The 25,962-nt window shown below is 37.9% G+C and overlaps 1 protein-coding gene across 1 annotated transcript; it reads left to right on the forward strand.

Moving 5' to 3' along the window:
- Positions 1 to 461: 461 nt before the first annotated feature.
- On the forward strand, positions 462 to 20,407 carry LOC140037919 (uncharacterized). The gene is made up of 2 exons (XM_072083091.1): positions 462 to 2,112; positions 20,238 to 20,407. Exons 1-2 carry the CDS (start codon positions 462 to 464, stop codon positions 20,405 to 20,407), a joined length of 1,821 nt encoding a protein of 606 aa, XP_071939192.1.
- Positions 20,408 to 25,962: the final 5,555 nt, after the last annotated feature.

The raw sequence follows: 25,962 nt of genomic DNA on the forward strand, positions 1-25,962 counted from the left end.
TGGATGCTTTACAAGGTCAAGGAAGCAATGTGAAAAAGCCGCCGTTCAGAAAGAAAGAGGGGGATGCAACATTTATTTGGAACCAAAACCCTTCACCCAGACCCCGATATCAACACAGCCCAATCTACCAACCCCATTACCCTTACTACTCAAATCCGCATCCTGTATATACTACCAACATCCACCACCCTCGATCTCGCCCAAGCTATCCAAACCCACCTTCAGCCCCTTTTCAAATTTCCCAACCAAATCCACCCCAAAACCGACCTCGCCCTCCATATAACCCAAGATTTCCTCCATCAAACAGACCTGTTTACAACCATCCTCAACCTCCTGAACCTTACAACCGACCCCCTAGCCGTACATTTACCAATTTAGGCAGGCCTCTGGACCAATTGTATGACCAGTTGAAGGCTGCAGGGAAAATTGGTACAGTACCCCCTCCTACCTACCCATATGGCATGCCCGCGTGGTATAATCCACAAGCTGTCTGTGCTTATCATTTTGGGGCCCCCGGACATGCCACCTTTGATTGCAAAGCGCTTAAGCATAAAATCCAAGATATGGTTGAAGCCGGGGAGATTGTAATCCGGAAAAGGGAGGCGCAAGGGCCGAACGTAAATAGGAACCCTTTACCGGAACATGTCAATATCATTGGGATTATTCTGGATGATACGGAGTATGTGGAACCAGTCAAAGAATTGGCAAGGGAAGCTGAAGTGTTTGGGGTCACAGACCAACCTTTTGTCATAGAACTGCCATTTGAAGAGGACGAGAAACCCTTTATCTTGGATCTCACGCCAGCTGAGAGTGAGTCTTTGGAGCCGGTGGTTATTGAATTCCCGAAACAGGAGCCTGTCCTGAGCCTGCAACAAGTACCATGGAACTATGATGAACCTGACGTACAGATTGGGGAAAGGTCAATTGCAAAGAAGGAAGTATCAGTGGTCACAAGATCGGGGAAAATTGCAAGCCCGTTTGAAGCAACCATTCCGATTCAAGCACATAATTCTGAGCCACCCGCCAAACCAACAATTACCGAGAGAGAAGCCTTAGATTTCCTTAAAAGACTCCAAAGAAGCGAATACAATGTGATCGAGAAGCTTAGCAAGTCGCCCGCTCAAATATCCATGTTGGATCTACTTTTTTCATCAGATGTGCATAGGGATGCATTGCTCGAAGTACTGACTAAAGCTCAAATTCCTAGAGACATTTCAGTTGATAATTTCTCACACGTAGTTGGGAATGTACTCTTCACCAAGCAAATTACTTTCTCCGACGAGGAATTGCCGTCGGAAGGCATTGGACATAACAAGGCCCTGTACATAGTTGTGAGGTGCAACGGAAAAATGCTTCCGAAGGTATTAATTGACAATGGATCCGCTCTTAATATATGTCCCTGGAGCACCTTGAAAAAGCTAGGATTGCAAGACGTCAAGCTGAGGCCTTCAGGGACCATAGTCCGAGGTTTTGATGGAGCGCCAAGAGAGCCAATAGGAGAAATTGATTTAGTAGTTGAGATGGGACCCGCGCAGTTTCAAATAACCTGCCAAGTCATGCACTTTTCTAGTGTTTACAACGTTTTGCTTGGCAGGCCATGGATTCACAAGTCTGGGGCTGTGCCTTCTTCATTGCATCAATTGCTGAAATTCGTAGTAAATGACAAGCTGATAACTATATTTGCCGAGGAGGATTGCCTTGTAATCACCGATTCCGAGTCCAAAGAAGAGGGTAGCCGAAGCTCCACAGTGACCCCTCATAGCACATCTGATATTGTCTCCGTCAGTTGGATAACAAAGGAGGAGCAAGCTCTATCAAGGGCCAGTGTCATGATGGCTAAGGAGATGATCCGTGGAGGCTATGAATTTGACAAAGGGCTGGGACGAGATCTGCAAGGAATTTTGAAGCCAGTGGAGATTATTGAGAAAAAGGATTCGTTTGGTTTAGGTTTCCAACCAACCGCCAAGGACATCAAAGAGATGAAGGAGCGCAAAAGAGCAGAGAAAGAGGGCAGGCAAAGGGTTTTTGACATTCCACCACTGCGGTATACTTTTCCACGACCAACAGAGGTTATCACATCAGAGGTTAATCCAGTCGACGAAATTGAAGCAAGTTTGGCTCAATTGTTCGTTGGGGCAACATTTGAAGATAGTGTTCCAGGCGAAGCTGAATTTCCTGACATCCCCGAAGGATCAATTCCCAATTGGACAGCCGAGTCCCTGCCCGTTCGGAAGGAGTTTCGGTAAACTAAAAGGGGTTTATCATTCATGTGAATTCATGAAAATACCTTTGCATCTGTAAATAGCCAATGAAAACAATTTTCCTTTTAACTAACGTTTGTGCATGTAAATATTGTTAAGTTTTCGTTTCAATTTGCTTTCAATCAAAGGTCTTTATGAAAATGCACAAGTTGTTCTTGTCATTGTTGTGTTGTTTATTCGATTGTTTATATTCATATTGCTTGATTCATTTGTTTGTTGTATGCTTATTTACTTATTATCCCACATTCGTTAATTCTTTCAGATGGCCAAAAATAAAATTATTTGACCCTTTGGATATCACAGTTCTGGAATACGATAATGGCAATCTCTATATCACTCACGACTTGGAGGTCTGTGAATCCGAACTCCAAAGCGAGAGTGATAATGAGGAGGTATTCGATTCTTTTGCAAAGGACTTTGAACAATATGAGAAAAAACCAAAACCGAACCTGGAAGAAACAGAAAAGGTTAACATTGGCACTGAGGATGAAGTTAAGGAGGTGCAAATTAGTATTCATTTGAGTGAAAGACAGAAAAATGAGATGCTTGAATTCTTGACCATGTTCCAGGATGTATTTGCGTGGTCCTATGATGATGTGACTGGCATTTCAACTGACGTGGTAGTGCATAGGTTACCCACAGACCCTTCTTTTCCACCCGTAAAGCAAAAACCCAGAAAATTCAAACCAGATATGAGCCTCAAAATAAAAGAGCAAATTGAAAAACAACTCAAAACCAACATTATCATTGTTTCCCATTACCCAATTTGGCTTTCGAATCCAGTCCCTGTTCCAAAAAAGAATGGAGAGGTGCGAGTTTGCGTTGATTATAGAGACCTTAATAAAGCCAGTCCTAAAGATGATTTCCCTCTACCAAACATTCACATTCTCTTAGACAATACTGCCGGACATGAGATTGAATCCTTTTGCAATTGTTTTGCTGGCTACCACCAAATTTTGATGGCAGAAGAGGATAGGGAGAAAACTGCTTTCATTACCCCTTGGGGTACCTTTTGCTACCGAGTCATGCCTTTCGGTTTAAAGAATGCTGGAGCAACGTATCAGAGGACCATGACAACCCTATTTCATGATATGATCCACCGGGAGATGGAGGTCTACGTGGATGACATCATAATCAAATCCAAAAGGGCAGAGGACCACTTGGTTGATTTGAAGAAGTTATTCGAAAGATTGCGGAAGTACAATTTGAAGTTAAATCCTGCAAAATGCGCCTTCGGAGCACCTGCGGGTAAGCTGTTGGGATTCATTGTTAGCAAGAAGGGCATAGAAATAGATCCGGCGAAAATCAAAGCAATTCGAGATATGCCAGTGCCGAAAACTCAGAAGGACGTGAAAAGCTTCTTAGGGAAGATCAATTTCATTGGGAGGTTCATCGGCCAGCTAACTGCCACATGCGAGCCGTTGTTCAAATTATTGAGAAAGAATGAGCTGTTGTATTGGAATGAGGAGTGTCAACAGGCTTTCGACAAGATTAAAGATTATTTGTTGCATCCACCAGTCTTAGTGCCGCCCAAACCGGGCCGACCTTTGATTATGTATTTATCTGTACTCGATGGAGCAGTAGGGTGTGTTCTAGGTCAGCACGATGAACCCGGAAGGAAAGAACAAGCCATTTACTATCTAAGCAAGAAGTTCACGCAGTACGAGGCTAATTATTCATTCATTGAGAAAAGCTGCTGTGCATTGGCCTGGGCAGCCCAAAAGTTGAGACACTACCTGTTGAGCCATACCACTTATCTTATTTCCCGATCTGATCCTTTGAAGTATCTTTTGGAGAAGCCGATGTTGACTGGGCGTCTGGCCAAATGGCAGATAATTCTATCAGAGTTCGACATTGTTTTCACCTCACAAAAGGCGGTCAAGGGGCAAGCTATAGCTAATCATTTGGCGGAAAATCCAAGGGATGATGATTATCAACCACTCCGTACTTATTTCCCTGACGAGAGGGTCCTATTTGTAGGCGCTGCAGATGATATAAGTGAACAAAGTCCTGAATGGAGGCTTTTCTTCGATGGAGTTTCGAATTCTCTCGGAGCTGGAATTGGAGCTGTTTTGGTGTCACCCGAAGGGAAGCACTACCCTGCCGCTGCCAAATTGCAATTCGCTTGCACGAATAACATGACTGAATATGAAGCTTGCATTTTTGGTCTCAAAATGGCGTTGGAAATAGAAATCAAAGAATTGATAGCTTTCAGTGATTCAGATTTGCTCGTGCATCAAACCTTGAAACAGTGGACAACCAAAGATTCGAAAATTCTACCCTACCATTGTAGTCTGCTCACTTTGGCCAAGCAGTTTCAAAATTTGGAGTTTAGACATCTCCCGAGAGCCAGGAATGCATTCGCCGATGCTTTGGCTACCTTAGCTTCTATGATCCAGTATCCTGATGAATTGAAGATCGAACCAATCCAAGTTCAACTTCAAGACAAGCCTGCCCACTGCTGGGTTACAGACGAGTCCTCGGATACTATTCCTTGGTTTAATGATCTGAAAGAGTTTCTCAAAACTGGGTCTTACCCTCTGCATGCTGGTACAAAGGACAAGAGTTTTCTGCGTAGAATGGCTTCAAAATTTTTCTTAAATGGAGAAGTGTTGTACAAAAGAACCTCGGATTTGAACCTTTTAAGGTGCATTGATGAAGATGAAGCTCAATATATGATGAAAGAAGTGCATAGTGGCGTTTGTGGACCTCACATGAATGGCCATTTGCTAGCAAAGAAAATCATGAGAACCGGATACTTCTGGCTTACTATGGAGCATGATTGTATAGACTTTGTCCGGAGATGTATAAAATGCCAAATGCACGGTGACATTATACGCGCTCCACCCACTGAGTTGCATAGCATGACCGCCCCGTGGCCTTGTTCAATGTGGGGTATGGACATGATTGGTACAATCGATCCTCCTGCTTCAAATGGACATCGATTTATATTGGTGGCAATCGAGTACTTTACCAAATGGGTTGAAGCGGAGTCATTCAAACATGTCACGAAGAAGGTAGTAGCCAATTTCTTGAGAGATCACATCATCTGTCGCTTTGGGGTACCCGAAACACTTATCACGGACAATGCCAAGAATCTGAACAATGACATGGTAGATGGATTATGTGAGCAGTTCAAAATCAAACACCGCAATTCTGCCATTTATAGGCCTCAGATGAATGGAGCTGTAGAAGCCGCAAATAAGAATCTGAAGAAAATTATCCGCAAAATGACAGAAAAGCATCGCGATTGGCATGAAAAGTTGCCTTATGCATTGATAGCATACCGGACTTCTATTCGGACATCGACTGGGGCAACGCCATATTCACTTATGTATGGGATGGAAGCTGTATTACCAGCTGAGGTTGAAATTCCGTCGCTACGAATCCTTATGGAAGCTAAATTGGAGGAGGCCGATTGGATCAAGCAGCGCCATGAGCAATTGACTTTGATAGATGAGAAGCGATTCAATGCTATCTGTCATGGGCAATGCTATCAAAAACGTGTGGCCCGAGCTTACAACAAAAAAGTCCATCGGCGGGCATTTGAAGAAGGTGATAAGGTACTGAAGCGAATTTTGTCAATGCAAGATGAAGCTAAAGGCAAGTTCGCTCCAAATTGGCAAGGGCCGTTCATTATCCAAAAGGTATTACCTGGCGGAGCTCTCATTTTGGCGGAAATGGATGGACGGGTTTTCCCTCAACCCATCAACTCAGATATGTGCAAAAAGTTTTTCATTTGATCATGCAAATTTTCTTTAGAAATTCATGCAAATGGCGAAATGCAAGTCAGGCCATCTTCTTTTACACTAAAAAAATATTTTATCTCTACTTGTCCCCTTTGAGCCATCAGAATTGACAAATTTCATTTGATAACCCTTGAGAATTGCAAACCCCACACTGGGGCAAATTTGTTTCGGAAAAAAAAAAAAAAAAAACCTACACTGGGGCAAATTTAGTTTTCAAAGAAAAATGCAAAAGTGAGGAAAATGCAATGAAAAATGCAAAAAGAGAAAAAAACTGATCAAACTGGGGCAAATTTTCCTCAGTTTTGGAGTTGTTTTCAGATAGTGCAATCTCAAGTTATTTCACCCCTCGTATCAAATCTGCTTTCAACCTTCAACCTTTTTCAAAGCACCCCACCGGACCTCATTACAAAGCCCAAAGTCCTGGCTTTCGTCACTTGCTGCATTTCTATTAGAAAATTTGTTAATCAACTGGCAGGTGATGTCTATAATGCTTTCGCCTAATCTCACAAGGGAAATGCATTCTACTGATGCCAGAAATCTTCATTTCATATTTCATATTTCTAAGTCGATAATGGTCGAGATATTTCATGGTTCTCTAGGTGAAAACCCGAAAGGGCGCCTCGGAAAAAAAAAAAAAAGAAGAAAAAAGAAAAAAGAAAAAAAGAAAAGAAAAAGAGAAAAAAAAAACAACAAAAAGGGTGGGGGCAACCTTGGTGAAAACCCGAAAGGGCGCCAAGGTAGGTTTTCTCAACAGACAAGCTCAAGAAGGAACAGCCGGTGACCTGGTTCATTTGGGGTTTTCCTCATATTTGTGATACTTCTGCCAATATCGGATTCCGAAGAGAAAATATCCAAAGTTTTGAATATGATATTCGTTGGTTAAATTTGTATTTGTTCTTTACAAATATTCTTTTGCAAAATGTATCTTTATAAACCTCTTGGTTATTCTCAAATTATTTGTGTATGAATGCTTATGATTGTCTACATTCTTTTGCATGCTCATCTTTGCCTAACATAGGAAATCATCTTGCATATACATTGATTTTTATATGACTAATTTTCATGCATCATTCTTTTACCATTAAATTCAAATGAATGATAAACCCTGAGGTTTATGCAAAGATAGGGGATTCAATCATCAGTTACAGGGAGTAACATACAACAAAGCTACCACCTGGATTGGGTGACGTGGTAAATCTGCATTTTATCAGTCTCAGAAATTGAAAGGTTTAAGGCAGACGCCGCCGAGCCGAAATAAAAGCATCACAAGACTCATGTTTACACGATTCTCAAGGCAAACCGGATCAAATAATGGTGGCAAGCCCATTATTTCTTCTTTTCTTGCAGGAATGTTGCATTTACAAACAAAAGCAGCCACTCTCTTTTTGGCACCTAAACTGATGTCAGACAAAGCTTCCCAGTAAACAAGGATCGATGTTATTTGCAAGACTCGATCATAAGAAACAACATCAGCTATCGTTTCAGTCACAGAAATCCAAATTTCCCTCTTGGTACAAAAGTTGAACTATTCTCAGGTGGTAAAAAAAAAAAAAAAAAAAACTCAATTCATTGTTTAAACTTCCCCAGTGAAGTCCCGTTTTAAATTCCTATTCGGGTCAGTCCCGTTTTAAATTCCTGTTCGGGTCAGTCCCGTTTTAAATTCCTGTTCGGGCCAGTCCCGTTTTAAATTCCTTATTCGGGTCAGTCCCGTTTTAAATTCCTGTTCGGGTCAGTCCCGTTTTAAATTTCTGTTCGGGCCAGTCCCGTTTTAAATCCTTGTTCGGGCCAGTCCCGTTTTAAATTTCTGTTCGGGCCAGTCCCGTTTTAAATCCTTGTTCGGGCCAGTCCCGTTTTAAATTTCTGTTCGGGCCAGTCCCGTTTTAAATTCTTGTTCGGGTCAGTCCCGTTTTAAATTCCTGTTCGGGTCAGTCCCGTTTTAAATTCCTGTTCGGGTCAGTCCCGTTTTAAATTCCTTGTTCGGGTCATTCCCGTTTTTAAAATTCCTGTCCGTTCAAATCATTTTGCAGCCGAATAACACAGGTAAGTATTTGGTGTCTACTTCTTTGTCTCAAGTTTTTTCAAAACTCAAACAAAGAGGGGCAAACTGTAGACACCAAATTTTTAAATAATTTGTATGTTGCATCTAATTCATGATTTTGTTTTAGATTGTCTGCATTTTAGTTGTTACCTTTTTATTTGTCTTTTATTTGCTAATTATTTGTCATATTAATTTTGTTCACGTTTTAGTTTTAGTTTTAGTTTTAAGTTTTAACGTAAAATTTGTGAAAAAAGAAAAGAAAAGAAAAGAGGAAATTGATGAAAAATGGAAAATTGTGCTTTGTGGATTCTAGTTTATTTAGATTTAGTTTCTATCCAATGTTAATTAAAATTTTTTTTTTGGTTGTTTTTGTTGTTTGTTACCTATTTTTATTATCAGTTTTATTTAATTAATTTTAAAAAATCAAAAAAAAAAATCAAAAAAAATCACAATTCTATTTCTGCCGAATCCATTTCCACTTCACATTCTAGTATTTTCTATCCTTAGTGCCGGTTTCTTTCTCCACTACCACACACCACTATATCAACTACTAATCACCACAACCCTTCCAGATTTTTTGGTTCCACATTTCCATTGCCTTATTCTGCCGTGAGCTGTGAGGGAGCAACTACATAGGAATTAACGACCGAGAGGGAGAGCTGAGCATCTCATTGTTTCCTTTCGGCCGTAAGCTAAAAAAAAAGAGAGAGGGAGACCTGCTGCTCACTCTTTACTCTAGCCGTGAGCAGCTGGAAAACCGAGAGCTATATTATCTTCAATCCAGCCGCAAGTTTGAGCAAGGAAGAGGGAGAGTGGCGGACTGAAATTTCTGGACTGACCGAGAAGGAAGAATTTGCAGCTGCTAGTCGTGTGTTTTAAGCTTCAAGCTAAGGTAATTTCTGAACTTAGATGAGTTGTTTATGGGTTGATGAAGCTGACTATAAGCATGCATGTGGGATTGTGTGGTTAGATGATAGCTTAAATCATAGAAAAATTTGTTTGAGAAGGAAGTGAAGCTGCCGAGAGCTTCAGCTGGAAGTTTCGGTTTTTAATTTGCTAGCTGTGATGATCTGAGCTTAATTTTGGACTCAACCTGATAGATAGTTTCTTATTTGATGTTGCATGTGAACTACGTGGCCTGAATTTCGGTTGCATGGCTGGAAATTTTAATGGAAGTTGATGGATTGCTGAAACAATTTTTCCAGTTTAGCCGTTGAAGTTGTTTTGGAAATTGCATGGGTATTTTAGCATGAAATTTGCTGGAAAGTGGTTGATTTTCACTTGGTTAGGTGTTTGACTAATTAAAATTAGATGATTAAGCTTTGCAGGAAGTTTATTGGTCCGGCTAAGCAAAAGAAAAAAAAATGAAATAGTGAACGGCTACATGCAAGTTCATCCAAGGATGGTGAACAGAATTTCTGGATTTGTGGATGTTTATAGTAGCTGTCCGAACTTGATCTGAACTAGAAATGATAGTAATTTCATTAAGTAACCTTGCATGTTAGTTTTGGGTACTTAACACAATGATTCAACCGAGATAAATTCGGATTTAAGACCAACCAAGTGCTGGAAAATTTATGTGATTTGCCGAGGGAGTGAAACTGGAATTTGCAGTTGTTGTTGGGATTTTTTCTCTGGAAAATAATGCTTGGAAGTGCACGAAATTTTTTTTTTTCTTTCCTCGCTTTTGGACAACTTAAATGTGTGGTTTCAATTCTGCAACAAGAGCATGCGTTTCATTTAATCGATAGTTTGAAGCTTTGGTATTTGCTATGGTGAAAGGGATAGAAAATCATGGCAGAAAATGGCAACAAATGAAACATTTCAGAAGCTGAAGTTTCTTGCCATTGCACGTATGCTTTCCAGATTTTTTTTTTAATGATATTTGGCTGAGTTTTGCTTGTTTGGATTGGGATGTTTATGTGGTTAGTTCCTTAGCCTAAAACTGTGATGTTGGGAACGAAATGCAGCTGGTTTCTTTCTCAAATTAGTTGCGGAAGCCTGTGCATAAAAGCTGCTGCAATGAGCTCAAAGCTCTTGGTCCTGTTGCAGCAGTATGCGCAAATATCTTTTCTTTTCCTTAGATGGCCGAAGCTTTGGCTTTGTTTCAAACGTTTGATTTGATTTGTAGCTTGACTGAAATGTCCTGTGCATGATCGGTAGTTTGGTGCCGAAGGTCATCAGTAATCTCTGGTTTTGATAAATCAGTTGGCATGATGAAACGACAAGTTTGGAAACAAAAAATGCAGTAGTCTTTATGTTTTAGTGGCAGAAACAGGTTTCCTACGTGAGTTGCATGCATTTTGCATGAATAATTTCCAATAATTACTCTTTAACCCCTCAAGTCCCTTCTTATTCTACCATGGCTTAAGCAATTGAAAAGATTAATCAATTGGGTCCTTCGAGTTTCCTTTCCCTTTTAACTTGGAATTTCATTTGATGAATATGGACTTGTTTGATTATCTAAAGGGATCTAATGGTTCAATTTCATAGTTATTAGTGGTTCTTTAATTTTTGTTTTTGAAGAATTTGTGTTGTTTGATTTACTATTAAATTGGTGCATTAATCCTTTGTTTAGTGGTTTTAGCTCCAATTTAGAACCTTTTCCAACTTATTAGCACCACAAAAGGGGACGGTATACTTTCTTTTATCTTTTTTTGTATCTCCCTATGTGATCCAACGTGCTAAATGAAAATTGCATGCCTATTTGGTTTTCTTAAATGTTTATTAATGCCTTTCATTTATTTACTTTTATTTCATTTTTAAGTCTTTCTTTTTATTTCATTTATGGGGTATGTGTACACCTCTTGGCTTGTAATAGATAGGGCGTAGCAAGTAATTTGGTCCATTTTCCCTTTCCCCTTTGTTTTAGTTAGCAAATGTAATGGTTGCATGCCTATGTGTTATATGTTAAATGCTTTATTAGGATCTTGCATTTAGTCGAGCATGATGAGTGCTACATGATTTAAGTGATTTGCATGTCTACTCGCTTTTTGTAGTATAGATGAATGGAATGGATGAATGTACGTCACCACACTAGTCCAACGCTAGTTGTGGTTCTTTTTTTTTTTTTTTTTCACTAATCTAATGATAGTAGAATGTCATAGAAAGGGCTAGTCCAATGCTAGACCCAATAGGTTCTTTTTTCCCTTTTTTTCATTAAATGCATGATCACCACATATCACGCATTTTTCCTTAATTTGTCATTTGGCATGTTCCTCAAACCCCTTCCCCTTCACTTTAGGACTTGCATCTCATGCTAGTTAGGGTTCATTTGCGTGAAAACCCCCTTGGGTAAAGGAAACGAGCGAGTGTGGCTTCAAAATAGCCTTAGCACGCTAGTTTTCCCTTCTAATCAAAGGGAAAATTGGAATCACAAAAAAAAAAAAAATAGAGGTCATCCCCGTACCCGACCTGATGCATTCCTCTAAGTTCATGCATTTTCATATCATTTTCTCACTATTTCTCTCACTAAATATATATCTTAAATCCACATGCCATAATCACACACTTCTTCACTTTCTTTATTTTGTCCTTTCACACATTGCACCCATTTTACTTATATTTACTATTTTCGTTCACTTACACACGAGCACTTATATTTTCATTCATTTGTACACAAACACTTTCAAATGGCACACATGCATTTTTCTACACTTTGCACACTTACACTTTTATTTTGTGTCCTCATTTGCATCATTCACGATTTTCTATGAGGTATTTCTTATTGGCCTTCACAATTCATGTGAATGGGACCACAAACCTCATAAGAGACATTTCTTAGATTTAGGAGTGCATTTCTCATTCATTAGTCTTTGTCCAAATTTGCAATACATGTTTTTGGTAGAAAATATAGGAAAATAAGGGTTAAATCACGCAACTAGCCTTGGCTAGGTCGAAGGGGTGCCTTGGATTTTTATCCTTGCCTTCCCCTTCGTCAAATGTGACTCCCGAACCTTTTTTCGTTGGTTTACGTGGACTAGGAGTCGTTTAAAAGGGGTTTCTTACTACTTTTTCCTATTTTTTCTTTAAAAAATACATTTTTTTAGGTGACTTGGTACACCTTAACTCATTACCAAGTGGCGACTCCGTATTTAGTTTTAAAAACCCTTTTAAACTATAATGTTGGGTCAAATCGTCGCATTCTCAAACCCCCATTTAGACCCATTTTTCTTTTAAATCAAAATTCATTTTTCAATCAAAAAATACATTTTTTAAACCATTTATTCATTTTATCAAAAAACGGGGCGCGACATAGTTCTATAAGGCGGTGTGGGAAAGTGCCCACGAAAATAAAACAAAATGGGATAACAACAAATAAATGTGCACGTATGAAGTGTTCCCTATTTTGAGGGAAAGGGTTGAGACCCAACACGAGGCTCTAAAGGTGACACACCCCCCCCAAAATGCAATGCAAAGCGCGATATAAAACAAGTAAAATATACATCCTAGCAACCAATCATACATACGTGAGTGAGGGAGTAGCTTGATACGCGCGCGAGGCAAAAGGTCCTAAAATGGAAAATGCAACCCTAATATCCAAATGCTACGCATAACAAGGGTAGAAAACGGAAAAGAATAGCTAAATCAAATGCTTGGACCCACTTAGAAGGTCCCCAGTGGAGTCGCCAATCTGTCGCGCCCCACTTTTTGAAAGCTGTGAAAGTAGTGTGTAGGAGATGTATGTGAACGTGTGTGAAAGTGAAAATAAAAGGCCGTGGGATTGTGAAATGCGACGGTTTGGCCAAACAAAGGGTTTTAGATAGAAAAGGAGTCGTCACTTGGTATAGAGTTAGGGTGTACCAAGTCACCCAAAAAGTGATTTTTTTTTCGAAAAGAAAGGTAAACAAACCCTTTAAAGAATTTTTTAGGTCTACGTAACCGAAGAAAGGGATCGGGGGTCACATTTGATAAGGGAGAAGGCAAAGGCAAAGCCTAAGGCACTCCCTTACCCTAGCCAAAACTAGTTGCGTGACTTAGCCCTTCTTTTCCTAATTCTTCTACCCAAAGTATGTGTTGCATGTCGGATATGACTAATGGATGCGAAAAAAAGAAAATGCAATCCTAAATCTAAAATGTCTCTTATGAGGATTTTTTGTCCCAACCACATGAGTTGTGATGGCCAATAAGGAAAACTCTCATAGAGGTCACGGGTAATGCAAATGAAGACCTAAATATGAGTGCAAGTGTGAAAATGTAAGAAGAATGCAAAATAAAATAAAAATACAAATGTAAGTGCAAGTGTGCAAATGTAAGAAAAGTGCATGTGTGCAAATGTAAGAAAAGTGCATGTGTGCAATTGAGAAAAATGAAGGTGTATATGTGCAAGTGGATGAACATATGGTATAATAATAGTAAATATATAAGTGCAATTGGGTGCAATTTGTGAGGTAGAAAAATAAGAAGAAAAATGCGCGAACATGGCATGTGGATTGAGAAAAATATAAGTAGTGAGAGAATGTGGATAAAGAAAGTGAGGAAGTGATATGATAAAAATGAGAGTGTATGATCCTAGAGGAATGCATCAAGTCGGGTACGGGAATGACTCCTAACTTCACGATTTTAATTTTTCCTTTGATTAGAAGGAAGAACTAGCGTGCTAAGGCTATTTTGTAGCCACACTCGCTTGTTTCCCTTACCGAAAGGGGACTCTCAAGCAAATGTACCCTATAACTAGCATGAGGATGCAAAAACCTAAAATGAAGGGGAAGGGATTGGAGGAGCATGCCAAATGCTAGAAAACTAAGAAAAATGCATGAAATGTAGTGAAACATACAAAAAATGCACTAACGAGAGGGATGGGTCTAATGGGTCTAGCATTGGACTAGCCCTTCACTAAATGCTTTATCACAAGCGTTAGACCTGTGAGGATTAAAAGGGAGGACCATGACTAGCATTGGACTAGCCATGGTATATGCATTCATCCATCATATTCATCTAGGATTATAGAAAGCAAGTAGACATGCAAGTCACCTATAAACACGTAGCACATAACACTTAGCATGCTCGACTAAATGCAAGAGTCTAATAAAGTAAATTAACATATAGCAACAAAAACATGCAAATCACATAGGGCAAATAAAGAAAAGGAAGCCCTATCTATTACATTAGGGAAGCCCTACTACAATCTAAGGGGGAAGGAATAAAATGAAGTAATAAATACCTAACTATTACAAATTGGGGTTCAAATGCCCCTAAATGACTTGCTAATTAAAACAACGAAATTAAAAGAAAGCGAAACAGACAATTAGACATGAAATGAAAAGCGGATTAAAACATGCATATTCACACATAACACGTAGGAGCACGTAAGAGAAATAAAATCAAGAAAAATAGAGGTTACCTCCGTTGCAATGGTAATGAAGTGAAGGGAATGTTAGCTTCAAAACAATAAAAAAAGGTCAAGACACCTCAAATAGCCGGATAAACATGTAGCTGAACCATTGAAAGCATTTAAGCAACTAAACAGTCCATGATTCAAAAATTAGGGTCCGATTGAAAGGAAAAAGAAAGTTTGAGGGATCAATTTGATTGGCTTTTCCAATTACTCGGGCCAAATTAGCATTATGGGAGACTTGAGAGGTTGAAGGACAATTTCTTCTTTTGGTTTTCATGCATGCATACGTAGAAGGCTGAAATTTCTGCAACTAACTAAAAATGAAACCAACTGCCTTCTTCAGAACAGCAAGTTCCGCAACCTAAAGTGCAAGTCTGCTACATTTGGCTTCCAAATTCGAATTTCAGATTCAGATAGACAAAGTTTGTTCGAGACCTCTTCAGCCAAACCTCACATAAACTTCAAGTCCTAGACCCAAACATGATTTGTACAATTCCCATGGAAGAGTTTCAGGCCAAAAAGACAAAAACAAAAAAACAAAGATGCAGCCGAGGAGCTTTTATCATATACTCGCAACGGCACATTAAACATTCAACCAAGAACATTCCACTTCTTTAACCAAACACTGAGATCATCACCAAGGAGTCAGACAAGCTATGCTTATGAACAAGACACTTTAATTCCTCCATGCATCAAAACCCAAACAAGAAAAACTGAACAAATAGCGCATGGTGCTTACTTCTCCTGATCTTCAAGACTATGTTTTCCCTAAATGCAGCCTTCATAGCATATTCTTCATGTTATCTCAAATAAGCAATAAACAACAGCAAGAAAGTCTAACCAACTACCACTTCAACGACCCAACAGAAAAGAAAAGGACCCTTCCAAGCTGCTGCAACATGCCAAGAGACCTCAGCTTGTTGCAGCAGATTTTTAGGCACAACTCTTAAACACAAAAGCATTCTAAAAACAGGCGAAAAGGCTCATCAAACATTCTTCCTAGTTTTCAACATGAAATTCTTAAAACTGAAACACAAAATTCAGAAAGAAAGAGAGTGCCCAAACTGGAAACAAAATTTCTGCAATTTCGCTGCTATGGAATTCATACCCAACCCAGGTAACAAAAATCCAAGCAAAACATCAAGTTTTAGACCAAAACATGAAGATTATGGGGCCCCAAGCATCAAGATTCAATCTTGGTACATTTGACATCAAATTTGTGCCATAAAACCTGAGCTATTATCGCATAAGATGAGCGGGAAAAATGCAGCAAAAGAAAAGAAACACAGGCTAGATTCGGACAATGTTTGGCCAAGATTCATTAGACACTTTTAACATACTTTGATGAACACCATAGCCATTAAAATACATGCGTAAAACACCAGGAAAAAGAACGCACTTGTGGATGAGCTTAAACCAATCGAAAATAATTTCCAAAGCATTAAAAGACCAGCGAAAACTCCATGGATTCATCATATACCCCATAGAAAAACATAAATCTCTATCCCTCCAAATCCAGGCCAAACCCACACGTTGACTGTCAAGCGAAAGAGCAAGAAACAACAGAAAACCTAATGGAATTTCAACAAGAATCAGCGAAAGTTAATCAGGGAAACAAACAAAGAGAAGCCTTGCTTAGCACGCACACATGGATTACAACCCTTCTTCTTTCCCTCATACCCAACCAGATTCGCAAATACGACTCGCATGGAGGACGAAAACAGGTGTAAAGGCCAAACTTTCAGCAATCTATCATAACCCAGCAACATATGAACAAATTCCAGAGTAAAAAATGTTACCTTTAGCTTCTGATCAAAGCTTGATGTAATCCAAAGATGAAGCCTTTGTTCTCCGTCTCTCCCGCAGCTGCTTCTCTTTCTCTCTGGTCTCCTCAGAAACTGTAGCCTTTTCTTTTGCGTGCGTTTTCCCTTTGTCTTCCTAGCTTTCTTTCACTTGCTGCAATCCTTCGGTTCCTCTCTCCTCTCGGTTGCGGCTCTTCTTTCCTTTCTCTCTAGCCCTCCAACGCTACTCCAGTCCTCTCTTCCTTTTTCTTTTGCCGTCAAAACTTCTCTAAAACCCTCTCGCCGTTCCTCTCCTATCTTTCCTCTATCACCCCCTTGGCTGCGTTTCTCCTTTTTCAAAACCCTCACTGTTCTCCCCCAAAAACCCCTGCTCTCAGCCGTCACCTCTCTCCCCCTTTCCAGTCTTAGCCGTCATTTCCTCTTTTTTTTTTCTTTCTTTTTGCTTCATGGCTTTATATAGACATCAGCCACCCCTCAAACCTAGCATCTACGGTCCCCTCTTTTCTGCATTTTTCTGTGATCATCCGGGAGCCCTTGGATGGCTTTTGCTTCCTAAAATTTTAGTTGCCGGATAAAGGGTCGGATGGCCTTGTACCATGCTAATCTAATGGATCAAAATATTGGGCAAAATGACCGGAAAGCCCACTGGACAAAACTGCATTTTTTGTTTCTTGCATACTGCTATCTCCGCGTTCTTTTTCTTTTTCTTTTTTTTTAAGGCCAACTAAATGAGCAACAAATAACATAAGAGAAACGGAAAATAAAAAATAATAATAACAATAATAATAATTAATAATCTAGAATACTATAAAATGCTAGAAAATGCCCAAAAAACATGAAATTGACCAATAAAAACATTATTCAAAATTTGGTGTCTACATGCATCACGTTTGAAAATGGTTAAAACGGTCACCAATTTCATTATACGAAAGTATAAAAGTTTAAATAATATGTAGCTCATCTAACACCCTTCAAGAGGACCAAAGTAGTACTAAACGCAATAAGTCCAACTCGGTACAAAATCACATTTCCAAATCTCACTTTTCTCAGTCCAATTACAAGAAAATAAATGGCCAGCATTTCCCCTTAATTTCTTCTCTTTCAACCCTACAAGCAAACACCAAATCTCACAATAAACAACCACAATTGCACGTTTACATCATAGGCTATTAAACCCCCTTAATATACAACCAATTGGTACCTCCAAAACTAATCCCAATTACACCAAAATTGGAAACCCTAAATCTGAAATTATGCACACAAACCAGAAATTTCTTTAGACAAACTAAACTATCACTAAAACACTAGATATTCCACATATCAAAACTAGTAAATCATGGCTAGCCTTTAAACTTCATATATAGGCAGAAAAATTCACTATAAAACGAAAAATTCACATATCACCACTTCAATCCAAGAACTATTGAATAAACCTACCAAAGTGGCAACCACAAGTCACTAATTTCCAATTATTAGAAACAAGGAGAGATGTTCTTAAGAAATCACCTCAAAACCCCAAAGAAATGGTAGCCTAGTCTTTCCTCAACCAAAATAACTCCACCACAGCCTTTATTCCTCTTTAGTACACACTTGTATTGAGTAGTTTCAAATTTCACCTGTTAAAACTCAAGATTTGAGCAAAGATTGAAGCTAGAAAATGAAGAACTTTCTCTTGGTTTTTCCTCTCTAAAACAACCGGCCAAGACAAAGAGAAAATGAAGACATCTTAGCCAAGAAACAGGATAAGAATGAAGGAAAAACAACCAGTCAAAGTTGGCTGCCGAAGTGCCGCGTCACAATCCTGTCAGAATCTGGCCGGATTTAGGGTAGTGGGGAAATCATTTTTTTTTTCAAAACCCTCCAACAATCTGGCCAAAAACTGGCCGGATTTGGTACTAATGTTTTTCCACCAAAAAATTTCTTTTCCCCTTAGTTCAAATGCCGCGCTCGTCCGTCCTTCCAACACAGAAACTTACAACCATGCACAATTACACTTGATATACACAACACACACTCATATATATCGAATGACACCCCTCCTTACAAAACTGGATAGCAAATTTCTAGAGAAGGGGAGTGAAAAACAAAACAATGCCTAGAACAAATGTAAAATTTTTTTTTCCAGGTTCTCACAGCATGACCTTGTGGTACCTCATTAAGCAAAAGCTTATTCCATTATCCTTGTTTTCCTTTCAAGGGTGAAGACTTGGGCTGGTGATTTTGGGAAAGATTTGAGTTAGGTTTAGACCCTTGGCATTTTGTTTAAGCTCTTCTGTATTAGTAAACCTCATATGTATTTGTATAAGATTGAATACTTTGACTTGTACTTTAAGCTTGAATTGTTAATGACTCCATTGTACATAGCTTTGGGTTGTAGTGTTTGAAGTTATGTGGTTCGTTTTTGTGCCTATTGGGAATTTTGGATTGTTGAGTCCTGGCGAGAGTTGAGCAGGCAGTCCGCTAAACCTTGCGGCATGCCCTAAGGGAAGGTGGGGCTGTCACAATATTTGTGATTGCTTGTGAGGTGAAATCATTATGAAAACTTTTCAAACTTGAGTGAATCATTCAATTTGTAGTTTTGTAAGGGTTAACTAGAGTTAGTTGTAGAATCTTTTGGGTCAACCAAGGAGTGCTTGGGATGAACAAAAGGTGATCCCTCCATTATTCAAGATTGGTTTGCCTCACCAAATTGAAGAAGGTTCATTAGTGGAACAAAACTTCATGTTTTCTTATACTTGAATGTTCTTGGTTTGAACTTTCTTACCCTTTCTCTCATTCTCTTATTTTACTCATCTACTTGTTTTTCATTGTTTGATTCCACTTGATTATACTTGATTGTTGTGTAATAGGTGATCTGATCACTTAGGTAACTTTGTAAATTTCAATTGTGCAAAATTGTCTCTAATCTAACTAGGCTTTTAAACAACCTAATTCACCTCTTCTTAGACTACTTTGGGACCTTACCATTAGTATCAAAGTTTGGTCTCCCAAAGATTAAGTTCAATCGACTTGGAGTATATCATGGCAACCAACAATACATTGTTTCTTGAGGGTCAATCCATCACTAGGCTACCTATGTTTAATGGAGTCAACTATATTAGTTGGAAGGAAAGAATGGAGATATTTTTGCAATCTCTTGATAGTGATGTAGTATATAGTAAATGAAGGTCCTTACGAGACCACTATTGAAGATAAAGAAACCGATAGAATTAGACCTAAAATAAGAAATGAATTAAGTGCTCTGCTTACCTTGAATTCAAAAGTCATGAATGTTTTCTATAATGCTTTGGATGCAAATGAATCTACTAGAGTAAATCGGTGTAAAACAACTAAAGAAATATGGGATAAGTTAAAAAAAATTCATGAGGGTAGTGATAATGTTAGAGAACAAAAGAAATCCTTGTCACCAAATATGAGTAATTTAAAATGGAGCCACATGAGAATATTGACCAAATTTATTGTAGATTCAATGACATCATTAAAAACCTCGAAGTATTTGGCAAATAATACACCTGGATGAGAAAATAGAAAAATCTTGAATGCATTATTTAAAAATTGAAAAAAATAAGGTTATAGCCATTAAAGAGGCTAGAGATTTAAATATTATATCTAATGAGTCGCTTATAAATTCTCTAAACTCCTATGAGTTGAAACTTAAATCCAAATTCCAAAAGGAGAAAGATGCAAGAATGAAATGGAGCATTGCCCTCAAAGCCTTCCAAGAAGAAGAGGATGTATTCTCAATTGATGGTGAAGATGTAGACATTGCAAACAATGGCCTCGCACTCCTCACCAAAAGTTTCAAAAAATTGCTCTCTATTAAAAGAAGGTTTAGGAGAGATGGGCCAAGCAACAATGCAAATCAACTCAATGCCTCGAGAGGAAAGGCCAAGCAAGAAGTGAACAAAAAACAAAATGGAAAGTACTATGCATGTGGTCAAATGGAACATTACATGAATGAATGTTCTATGAAGAAGAAGAAAGAAGGCAAAAGAGAAAGAAGACAAAAATTTAACAATTTTCAAATAACTTGGAGTGAATGTAATTCAGATGGAGAAATTGATGAAGAGAAAGAAACAGTTCAAATGGCCTTTATTACCATAGGTGATAAGGAGGTATCTATTAGCAACTATTCTTTCGAAAAAGATGACAACTTTGAATCTTTTGTGGCAAAATTTTATGATAACTTGAAGGACTCTTATGCTAAAAACAAATATTGAAAATCAAGATTAATGCTTTGCTAAATGAGAATTTAAAACTTTTTCAAGAAAAAAAAAAGTTGAAAAAAGAAAATGATGATTTGAAGAAACTTGAAGTTGATATTGTTCGTAATCAAAATAATTTGAAAAAGAAATTAGATGAAAGAACAAAGTTTTATGAAAAGATTAAAGAAGAGTAATGTTTGTTGAAAAAAATAATGGATGATTTGAATGATTTTCTTCAAAAGGAGAAACAAGGAGTTTTACAAAAGGAAGTTGGTAAAACTATTTTTGGTGTAAATGAGTTTACTATTTACAGAAAAAGAGGAATAAAATTTTTAAAACCAACTTGTGTGAAGGATTTGAATATTACGTGTAACTTTTATTGTCAAGTTAGACATATGATCAATGATTGTTATATGAAAAAACATATGAGAAGAAGAATGAGATCTATGTTGATGCAAACATCATGGTCATGATGGACTCGAGGGTCAAAGAGCCAGCTCGCTTCAAGTTCAAGTTCAAGTTCAAATTCAAACTCAAAGAATTGTTGGATAAGCCATCCATGTCAAAGGAAGCTCTTGCAAAATGGATTGAGTAGCTTGGAAGACATTGGCTTAACTCAAAAAAGAAGATTAATTTATTGCCCACAAACCAGTCCACTTAACCAGTGAAGTTTATGTGCAATCCATCCAGAGTTTGCGTCACTATATTTTTTTTCACTATCAACAATAACTCTTGATGAATAGTGTAATGAACAGTATGCAAAAATAGTAGCACAGGAACAGTGACGCTATATTAATCGCTATAGTAATTGCTATAGTACTTTTTTTAAAAAAAATCAACAAGAAAAGGTAGCCACAAATTTAATACAATCACAACAATGAATAACACAAGAAACAATGAGAAAATAGACAAGAACAATATGAATGGAATATTTAAAACCCTAAAAGCAGATAAATCCTAATTCATGATTTTTTAAATGACTAAAAGGAAAACAAGAAATTAAAAGGGATATAACCTATCATCTTGAGTCGAGGCTCTAACACCAAGTAATACGAATTTTCCTAGGATGAGAGAAATTCACAATCCCACAAGTTTGTAAGGAGACAAGTTTGGACAAAATTTGGATGAAATTTGGGTAGGCCAACCATAATTTGGATGAATACCAAATTGATACAACACTCAAGAAAACTCTCAAAGTGAATCAAGATTTGGAGCTAAACAAAAGAATCCACTCAAGTTTCGGGAAAGTCTCAAAGGCTCAATGACATAAATTCTCAACTGTCTATTACAATGAAATTTGAACCCTTATATAGGCAAAAACCCTATACCAAAATTCAAACTGGACTTGGATTGACTTCACTTATCTAATAACTAAACTATTGGACTCAGCCAAATTAACAGCCCATTAAACTGAAGGATTAACACAAAATTGGCCCTTTTATTGACTAAATACATCTAACCAAACGACTTAATAAAAAGTCAAACAATAATTAATTAAAACAGACAAAAATAGGAAATTTCTAAAAAAATTAATGACACGAACGCCAAACGGATTGCATATAAGCACCACTGATTAAGTGGACTGGTTTGTGGGCAGTAATTTAATTTTCTTTCTCGAGTTAAGCCAACGTCTTTCAAGCTCCTTCACCTATTTAGCAAGAGCTTCCTTTCACTTGAACGGCTTATCCAACAAGTTCTTGAGTTTGAATTTGAACTTGAACTTGAAGCGAGCTGACTCTTTGACTCTCAAGTCCATCATAACCTTGATGTCCGCATCATATGTGGATTGTTAAAACATGTACTAACTCTGATGGATCAAAAAATGAAAGGGTATCAAACATTATTTCTTGATTTCTTGTGTAGATTTGCATCAAAAATACCACCAAACAATCAAAGTGGTACATAGATGGTAGGTGCTTAAGCCATATGACTAGAGATGCTTCACAGTTCATCAAACTAAGTAAAAAAGTACTAAAAAGATCACCTTCAGAGATAATAACAAGGACAAAACTAGTGGTGTAGGTGGCATTGATAAATATGGTGAAACTTTGACTCAAAATGTGCTTCTAGTTGATAACTTGGGTCACAATTTGCCATGTGTTAGTCAATTATGTGATAGAAATCTTTATATCTTGTTTAAAAGTATGAGTGCTTGATTCTTGACACTAATTTCAATGTTGTTTTCGAAAGAAAGAGATGCAATAATACTTATATATTTTATCTTGAAAGGATTGAGAATTTCAAAATCAAGTGTCTCAAAGTGACACGAACCCAATTCTCCAAACTCCCGCTCTCGAAGAAACAAATTGCACATACAGCGGAAGGATCTATCTTGATCAGATTATGGATTCAATAGATGGATTATAAACCAATCAAGGTCAACTTAAGATTGATTAGAAAGGTAGTAGGGCGCAACAATTTAACACAGTCTTGAATTGATAAGCCAAATTTGAACAAAGGAGAGACAACTTACTTTATATTTAGGGACGTTCCCAAGGAACAAGAAAGAGAAAGAACTCACAATTTTATTCATAACCACCTAACTTTGAAAAATTGTATAACGTTGAGTATTTATAGCCTTATGTGAGGACTCATGTTTTATTTCTTAAAATTGTCATTTTTATAATTATTTACCCTAGAGTTAGTTAATTATATTTTATCGCGCGCGAGTCGAAAGTTCGCGCATTTCGCGTCGAAATGACTAAGTGAGGATTTGAGAAATTTATATTAGACTAGTAAAAGTGAGTAATTATAGTGTTAAAGGAATTACATTGGAAGATTAGTGCACTAGTGCAACGAACAAGAGAGAATAGTGGTGGTACGAAACACTATTTGTCTACTATTCAAAGTTGACTTTGGCTAGCTTTTTGTTCCTTTTTCCCTCCAATCTTTCAAGGTAAGCTTCACACAAACAAACACTCTCTCTCTCACCTCTCTCTCGGCCAACTCTCTCAAGGAAGGAGGAAGAAAAACTCCATTTCCATCTTGATGTGAGACGCGGAAGCAAAGATTGGATCTTAGAGTACACGTTGCGAATTGGCGGGGTTGAATCCAACTTGGACCACTCAAGAATGAATTCAACGGTGGAGGACGCCACAATCAAGTGTGATCGCTTGATTGATAAGTCAATAAACAACCTAGGAGCCACGCTAGGATGTTCAACTTAGCTTTCACAAGCTAAAGGAATTTGCCTTAATGCAAGACGAAATTCTGAAGGTTTATTAATAATATCGCAAAAACTGTATGTAAAACATGACTTAAGGCTATTTATAGCCTTGACTAAACCCTAATAAAGCTTGGAAAATACAAAAGAAATTCGGCCAGCACACATCCTTCACTTGGCCGTAAGCAATACTTTAGTAGCCTTGCCAGGATCTTCAAACTCAATCCCTTCGATGGGCGGTTTCTCTTGGGCTTGGGCGGCATGAACCAGGGCTTGAAGCGACTCCTTGAATCTCTTGGATCGTGCTCGTGTCATTGGCCCTTGGGGCACCTTTACAGGGTCTACTTGAACACCATGGCTCTCGTCCGCATCACACCTAGCTTCATTTCCCTCACAAATCTTCCACCAAACCACATACTACTTGGAAATCAACTCCAGTTTGAAGAAAGACAACATCTCGTGGGATTTCTTGGAGTGTTTTTGGTGAAAAATTCTGGTTTCATCTAGGGTTCAAGAGGTAACCTTCATCTCCTTTAACTCTTTCCATTTAATCAAATTTTAATGGTTAGATTTCATGGGGTTTACAACCCTAAGCAAGAAACTAGGTTAGAGGGCTTGAGGAAACCATTTATTTTGCTGTAATCTCTAGGCTAGTAGTCTTGAGGCAGCTTGTAGTAGCTGCCCTGAGGATTCATTGCTTGGTTGATGTTGTTTGTGTGATGAATGAAAGGATTACAGTTAGAAAATGGAGAGAACGTTGAGAAATGTGTGAGATTAGAGCTGGCCAAAAAATCTGGTCAGGTTGCTCTGTTTTAATTCGAAATTTTGATGCTTGTTTGGTTGTGAAATTGATGGTTATATGGGTGAGGACTCGTAATTTTTCTTATTTTTATTTTATTTTACTAGCTTTATTAATTATTTACTCACCCATTTTCTCCGAATAATTTATTTCAAATATTTTTAACTTATTTTCATGGAATAATGTCCCAATTATGTTTTTAAGACGTTTCGTTAGTAAATTTAATTTTTCTACAACTCATTTAGTGAGAAATAGCGAATAAATATTTTTCGAGGTAAATTCGATCCGAGAGTACATTAGTCTTGGATACCTAATGATAATTAAGAATAGACTAAGAAAGGTTAATTGAGGGATTAGATGTAAGTAAGTTTAAATTTAATCTTATACCCAATTCTGAAAACGTCCAGAATGGCGCTCGCGCACGCATCGAAAGTTTCCCGAAAGTCGCGTCGGTACAAACTAATTGGAGATTTAGAAAATTAATATATGTGGGGACTCGTGTTTTTATTTCTAAAATAGTTATTTTTATAATTATTTACCATAGTAGTAGTTAATTATATTATCGTTCTAAGAATTTCTTTTCAATTTCGCTTTAACGCGCGCAAATTGGAAGTTTGCATAAATCGAGCTGGAACGGTTCAGTGGAGATTTAAGAAATTTATACTAGACAACTAAGAGTGAATAATTATAGTGTTAAAGGAATTACATTAGAGGTTTAGTACACAATTGAAACAAACCCGAGAGAAATCGGATACGAAACGCATGCGCGACCACTAGTGAGAGTTGACTTTTTGCACACAACCTAAAGCTACTATTCCATTTTTTCTCCCCAAGTTTTAGCACACAAAAACCTCTCTTTTCTCTCTCATCTTGGTCGGCCATGACAGCAAGAAAAGAAGGAAGAAAAGCTCTCCATCATCTTGCATTATTCTTGCTCCAAATCATCTCCAACTTTGCAACTAACCACAAAATCACTTGGAGATTCACTTGAGCTTGGAAGAAAGCTTCATCTTGGCAGTTTTCTTGGGTGTTTTAGTGGTAAAATTTCTGGTTTCTCTCAAGGAGTAGGAGGTAATCATCCAACCATTTAATCTTAGCTTTAGATGGTTTAATTGTTGCTATGAAGCTTGTAGCCTCATTATGGTTGTTGTTATTTGGCTTTAAATGGTTGGAGTGGGCTCTATGAATTACCACATTCGATATATGGGCTGAAATGATGATATAATGATTGTTTGAAGTTGTTTACATGTTATTTGAAGAGATTATGGATAGAAAAATGAAAGAAAGGTTGAAGGAAATTTCCTAGGAAAGCTGACCGAAAATCTATTCTGTTTTGCCGTGCTTTAACTCGAATTTTTGTTGTTCAAATGACTTTGAAACTGATGTAGATATGTTGTATATGATGTGTTCTACCAAGAATCAATTGATTTGGTTGAGTAAAAGTTGAAATTTTGAAATTAAAGGCAAACTGGAAAACGTGTTCTGGGCTGATGAACAGTGTCTCTTTAATTGAACATATCTCTCTGTACAGAGGTCAGAATTGAGTGCTGTTAGTGGCATTCGAAACTAGATATCCGTAGTTTTCTAACGCTATAAAATGCATCTCCT

Source organism: Coffea arabica, chromosome 3c, assembly GCF_036785885.1.
Source record: "Coffea arabica cultivar ET-39 chromosome 3c, Coffea Arabica ET-39 HiFi, whole genome shotgun sequence".
Classification (NCBI taxonomy): domain Eukaryota; kingdom Viridiplantae; phylum Streptophyta; class Magnoliopsida; order Gentianales; family Rubiaceae; genus Coffea; species Coffea arabica.